The 7,222-nt window shown below is 45.8% G+C and overlaps 1 protein-coding gene across 1 annotated transcript in view; it reads left to right on the top strand.

Moving 5' to 3' along the window:
• LOC103603923 overlaps window positions 1–5,617 on the top strand; it is a 26,923-nt gene extending 21,306 nt beyond the window's left edge. The window contains exons 2-4 of the mRNA XM_008588510.1: window positions 2,881–3,327; window positions 3,380–4,287; window positions 5,445–5,617. Coding sequence (XP_008586732.1) covers window positions 2,881–3,327; window positions 3,380–4,287; window positions 5,445–5,617 — 1,528 coding nt within the window. The remainder of the gene's footprint in view (window positions 1–2,880; window positions 3,328–3,379; window positions 4,288–5,444) is intronic.
• Window positions 5,618–7,222: the final 1,605 nt, after the last annotated feature.

Raw genomic sequence — 7,222 nt, 5'->3', positions numbered from 1 at the left:
ATCTCCACCATCATCACCATCATCATCACCATCATCATCATCATCTCCACCATCACCACCACCATCATCATCATCATCATCACCATCATCACCATCATCATCTCCACCATCACCATCATCACCATCACCACCATCATCATCATCATCACCACCATCATCATCATCATCTCCACCATCACCACCATCATCATCATCATCATCATCACCATCACCATCATCATCTCCACCATCATCACCATCATCATCACCATCATCATCATCATCATCATCTCCACCATCACCATCATCATCTCCACCATCATCATCATCATCACCATCATCATCATCACCACCATCACCATCATCATCTCCACCATCATCATCATCACCATCATCATCATCACCACCATCATCATCACCATCACCATCATCATCATCACCATCATCACCATCATCATCTCCACCATCATCATCATCACCACCATCATCATCACCATCACCATCATCATCATCACCACCATCACCATCATCATCTCCACCATCATCATCATCACCACCATCACCATCATCATCTCCACCATCATCATCACCACCACCACCATCATCACCACCATCATCATCATCACCATCACCACCACCACCACCATCATCATCGTCACCATCACTGTCATCATCATTATCATCAGCATCACTGCTATCATTATCACTACCACTACCACCAACATCACTGTCACCATCACCAGTACTACCACCACCACCCTCACAGCATCACCATCACTGGTACCACCATCATTAGCATCAGCACTATCACCACTGCTGCCACCACCACCAGCATCACCAATACCATTACCAAGAGCATCATTGCACCACTACCACCATCACCACTATGAACGGCATCACCTTGGCTGCGCAGGGAGAGCAGACAAGTAGGGATTGATCTAGTGCTATACAATGAGGAGGGGTCGGCAAGAGGACAGGTCCCCAGCCCCGGGCCATCGTGGATGAGCCACTCCCTCCCATACTTACCCCTCCTCCTACTTCCTCTCCTATCAATGGCCACAGACAGGAAATCTCAAGGGACAGTGGCCACTAGTCACTTGTGGATAGTCACAACATTCAGGAAAACCATGAGGAGGTCACGATCATTCTCCTGCTTAGCCCTGACCAGTGGGTTGGATTGGGGTGAGGGATTTGGTAAACTTCAAGTGCCTACTGAAGCCCTGCCAAGACCACACGAGGATGTCCAAATGGAGAGAGGAAGGGATGGTTCTGGATGCGGCTTCAGACCCCCACTGGGGCAGGGGGGCGAAGGCAAGAGAGCGGCCTGATGTTCCTGGGAAGACCAAGCCCACACCAGCCGACACCACCAGCCAGAAATCCACATGCTCTGAAGATCTGAAAATGTGCACCCATTAGCCCATCAGAGCACTAGGCCCATGGCAGGCAGGAGACGTTTCTCAGAGTAAATAGAAATGCTGAGCTGGTAAGATGTTCCTGGCCACGAGCCACCACTCAGGTAAATTCGACAGTGGCTGTAAGGAGAGTCCCTGACAGGGATTTGGAATAGGAGCTGCCTATGTGAAGAGAGAGCTCGTGAATCCAGGCAGCTGGCTTAGATCACACCTCGGACACATTCAGCTGTAGGATTCTGGAAGTCCATTCAGTGAGGGAACCCACAAAGTCACTTCCTTGGTGGTTCCTGCAGCTGTTTGAGGCTCCTGACTCCTGACAGGCTCTGACACCGTGCATATGGCAGAGGATACTCCAAAATCACACTGGGGCAGCTCATGTGGGTATGCTCATGGCAGCAAGGCAGGAATTGAGAATGTGGATCGTACACACGAGGTCTGAGCTGCCTGGACACTGGGCCACCACTCCTATCTCAGCAGCTTTTGAGTGATCAGATTCTACATGCCTCTGGAGGCTGGGGACAGGGACGGGTGGTGGCGATTCACCACACCTGTTTTCTCACCTTGTTCTACACAAATGCTGCCCATCAACAGTCATGTTCTTTGTTTCAGCAACTCGAACACGATTTGCTCTGGGGGGCACGGTTTCTATTTGCACATAAGATGTGCCACTGAAAACTAACACACATGTGTTAATTTTCGTAAACGGACTCATCAATGGGCTCCTAGTGATGACTGTGAAATTACTTTGTATTTGTTCCTTATTCGAGACCCATCATTGGGAGCACCCCTGATTTCAGGTCAATCTGTAGAATTCTGAGGCAAAAGGACAAAGTTATGACCCAGTCCATCAGCCTGAATTTACAGGTGAGGAAATCAACGCCTGGGGAAAAGGAGAGGGCACCTAGGGTCAACAGCAGCGCAGAGGTAGGCGCTGCCCATCCCTTTTTCCAGAGTGTGGGTCTGTCACATAGTGTGATGGTCAGTCTCACATGCCAACCTGACCAGGCTACAGCACCCAGTTTTCAGCCAAGCACTAATCTAGTGTCGTGAAGGTATTTTGTGGATGTGGTTTATACCGAGAATGAGTAAACGTTCTCCTCAATCATGTAGGCAGGCCTCCTCCAATCAGTTAAAAGGCTGTAAGATCAATACTGAGGTTTCCCTGGGGAAGGAATTCTGCCTCAAGACTTCAGCACCTGCTCCTGCCTGGGAGTTCCAGCCTGCTCCTCTGGCCTATGGATTGCAGAATTGTCTATCCCCACAGTCGTGGGAGCCAATTCCTTGAAATGAATCTCTTAATATATACGTATTTCTATGTCCTTTATACGGACATCTGTATCTATGTCAATACATGTGTCTATGTCTATAGCTACATATGTAACTATAGCTGCACCTGTATCTATGCCTATACCTGTATCTATGTCGATAGCTACATATGTAACTATAGCTGCACCTGTATCTATGCCTATACCTGTATCTATGTCTATAGCTACATACGTAACTATAGCTGCACCTGTATCTATGCCTATACCTGTATCTATGTCTATACCTGTATCTATGTCTACAGCTACATATGTAACTATAGCTGCACCTGTATCTATGCCTATACCTGTATCTATGTCTATACCTGTGTCTATAGCTACATATGTAACTATAGCTGCACCTGTATCTATGCCTATACCTGTATCTATATCTATAGCTACATATGTATCTATAGCTGCACCTGTATCTATGCCTATACCTGTATCTATGTCTATAGCTACATATGTAACTATAGCTGCACCTGTATCTATGCCTATACCTGTATCTATGTCTATAGCTACATGCGTAACTATAGCTGCACCTGTGTCTATGCCTATACCTGTATCTATATCTATAGCTACATATGTATCTATAGCTGCACCTGTGTCTATGCCTATACCTGTATCTATGTNATGTATCTATAGCTGCACCTGTATCTATGCCTATACCTGTATCTATGTCTATAGCTACATGCGTAACTATAGCTGCACCTGTGTCTATGCCTATACCTGTATCTATATCTATAGCTACATATGTATCTATAGCTGCACCTGTGTCTATGCCTATACCTGTATCTATGTCTATAGCTACATATGTAACTATAGCTGCACCTGTATCTATGCCTATACCTGTATCTATGTCTATAGCTACATACGTAACTATAGCTGCACCTGTGTCTATGCCTATACCTGTATCTATATCTATAGCTACATATGTATCTATAGCTGCACCTGTATCTATGCCTATACCTGTATCTATGTCTATAGCTACATATGTAACTATAGCTGCACCTGTGTCTATGCCTATACCTGTATCTATATCTATAGCTACATATGTATCTATAGCTGCACCTGTATCTATGCCTATACCTGTATCTATGTCTATAGCTACATATGTAACTATAGCTGCACCTGTGTCTATGCCTATACCTGTATCTATGTCTATAGCTACATATGTAACTATAGCTGCACCTGTGTCTATGCCTATACCTGTATCTATGTCTATAGCTACATATGTAACTATAGCTGCACCTGTGTCTATGCCTATACCTGTATCTATGTCTATAGCTACATATGTAACTATAGCTGCACCTGTGTCTATGCCTATACCTGTATCTATGTCTATAGCTACATATGTAACTATAGCTGCACCTGTGTCTATGCCTATACCTGTATCTATGTCTATAGCTACATATGTAACTATAGCTGCACCTGTGTCTATGCCTATACCTGTATCTATGTCTATAGCTACATATGTAACTATAGCTGCACCTGTGTCTATGCCTATACCTGTATCTATGTCTATAGCTACATATGTAACTATAGCTGCACCTGTATCTATGCCTATACCTGTATCTATGTCTATAGCTACATACGTAACTATAGCTGCACCTGTGTCTATGCCTATACCTGTATCTATGTCTATAGCTACATGTGTATCTATAGCTGTACCTGTATCTATGCCTATACCTGTATCTATGTCTACATATGTATCTATAGCTGCACCTGTATCTATGTCTATACCTGTATCTATGTCTACATATGTATCTATAGCTGCACCTGTATCTATGTCTATACCTGTATCCATGTCTACATATGTATCTATAGCTGCACCTGTATCTATGTCTATACCTGTATCTATATCTATACCTACAACCTACTGATTCTGTTTCTCTGGAGAATCCTGACTGATAAAGTCACCAAGAGATGGCTCCAGGGAAAGACCACAGGGCCCAGCACCTGTAGCATCCAGGTCACGTGGCTGGTCCTTGACAAGGGATGTCACAGACACATGTGTGTCCCTGCTGTGCCATAGCGTTGCACAAGTGGGCAAGATTTCTTCACATTTTCTTCTGGTATCTACCAGATGGAGGCAGAGGACCTCAAGGCCCCTGAGGATGACGGGGCTACACAATAGCAGGGCCTGGACCCCCAGTCATGTGCATGTGGAGAACAGCTGCTTGCCTGCTGACCCGGAGACACCACCCTACATGGTTACCATGCAGGAGAGAAATGTGCTCTGCACGAAGCCACTGAAGTTGTGGGCTGACTTGTTACAGCAGTTGACGCTGTCCTACCTAATACACGCAGGTGGACAGTTTTAGAGTCCACACAAAAGCCGGCCCTTGTGCCTCCTGATGGAGAGCAACGACAACTGTCCTTCTTTCCACGCACATGGTAGACCAGCTGACATGCACTCCATCCTGGATACACACTGTGCGGCATGCGGAAGAGCAAGATGCTGTCTGCCTGGCCTCGAGGAGCCTGCCTCTAGGACGGTGGGGAGGGGGCATACACATAACTAACCAGCAGTTTCCCAGCGCACCACCAGCCGAGATGCCACTACTCAGATTGCACAGTAACAGGGTCCCACGCAGCACTATGCTGTCAACTCTGGGCTGGTGTGTGCACGCAGGCGAGGTTTTGCAAATTGGGGCATACCTCTGTCTCTCATGCACAGAAAAATACAAACAATGGTCACAGACTTCCCCCCAACCCCCTACACGCATCGTCTCAAGCCTTCACATTTCAGAAGAAGAAATCTACTCAGCGCCGTTCAGTGACCTGTGTGAGGCAAGCCAGCCAGAGGCAGCAGAACCAAGGACAGGCCTGGGTCTGCGCCTGCCTCCCCCTTTCCAGGTGGACATGCATGAGCTGAATCAGTGCTGCTCAGACTCCAGGATCACCACGCCGGCCACTCCGTGAGGGGGGCCGTCTGGACACAGGTACAGGCCAAAATGCAGGGTGTTAGGAGTTTCAAAAAACGGGTCATAGCCCCGGCCCGGTAACTCCTACCTGTGTGTTCCCAGGTGCTGACACGGGGATGTTCACGAGTAAAGCGAGGTGATAACCCCTGCCCTACTCACTCCACGAGGTCGGACGAGACGCCTTGTAGGAAAGCCCACTGGAAACTAAAGTACAGTGAACACACCCGTCCTCAGACACGAGAACAAGGGTTAAGTGAGCAAGTCTTCACGTGATAAAGACATCACTACCAAATGATTCATGAGACTGAGCTGAACTTGTAAAATTCCACCAAACAATCCGCCAGGGCCACCTTTTATTTTGCTGACTGTTGTTGGACGAAGAGAGTTGACTTGGCCCTGCTAACAGGTGTAGTGTGCCCCGAGAAGCCACTTCGTCACAGCACTGGGCATTCCTTGAATCATTCACCAATCCATTTCATGTACATAAATGGGATTTACAAGCTAAATATTCACTTTATGATATGAAAAAGAGGTGCCACACAAAAGAGAGCAAACTTCCAAGGGCTCAAATAAGGCTGACTTTGTGTAGAAGAAGCTTGCTGGCCAGAAACATTTAAAAAATACTTTGTATCACCTTCTGGATTGTGTGTATATTCAAAGTCTGCTAATTTTTAATGTCTAGAAAAGCTATAAGAGCACTAGCAGTGAAAGGAAAAAAATGGATAAACGAGACTTCATTTAACATACAAACCCTTCTACTCATTAAAAAACATAGTTAGAAAGTGAAAAGCAAGTAACAGACCAGGAAAAATATTGGCAACTTATGTCTTACAAAGGGCTGACAAACAGAATATATGAAGAATGCCTACACATTAATAAGACAAAGATAAACATCCCAGTTAAAAATGGACAAAATACTTAAAGTCGCACACACAGCAAATAAGTTTACAAAGAGGTGCTTAAAAACAACAGTCATCAGAGAAACGCCAGTGGCACCCACAGTAAGATACCACTCCACACCCATTAGAATGGCTGAAATCAGAGAGACCGACCTTAGCAAATGTTGGTGGGAACGTGGAGCAGCTGGAACTCTCACACACTGCCGGTAGGATCAAAAAATGGTACAGCAATTTGAAAAACTGTGTGGTGGTTTCTTACAAAATTAAACAGGCTCCTATCCTATGACCCAGCAGTTTTCCACCCTCTTATAGAAATGATAACAGATGTCCACAGAAAGACTTGTACAAAAACATGCCTAGGAGCTTCCTTTATGTCAGCCAAAACTGAAAAGCAACCCACATGCCCATCACCAGGAAAATGAACAAACAATGGCATAAATATATAATGGAACACGACTCAGCAATTAAAATTCACAAACGAGAGATACACGCAACACCACGGCAGAATGTCTCAGGCATCAACCCTATTGAGTGAGACAGGTCAGGCCCAGTAACACGAGCAGTGGGGCTCCATCTCTAGACATCCAGTGGAAGACCACGTGGATCTGTGGCGACAGAAGTCAGACTGTGCTTGCCTCTGGTGGGGTGGGAGGCATGACTGTAAAGCAGCCTGAGGAAAAAACATTCTATATCTTTTTTTTTTT

This window comes from Galeopterus variegatus, unplaced genomic scaffold (genome assembly GCF_000696425.1).
Source record: "Galeopterus variegatus unplaced genomic scaffold, G_variegatus-3.0.2 Scaffold4868, whole genome shotgun sequence".
NCBI classification, from domain to species: Eukaryota; Metazoa; Chordata; class Mammalia; order Dermoptera; family Cynocephalidae; genus Galeopterus; species Galeopterus variegatus.
The sequence above is the reverse complement of the archived record's forward strand: the minus strand, read 5'-3'. Positions and strand labels throughout refer to the sequence as shown.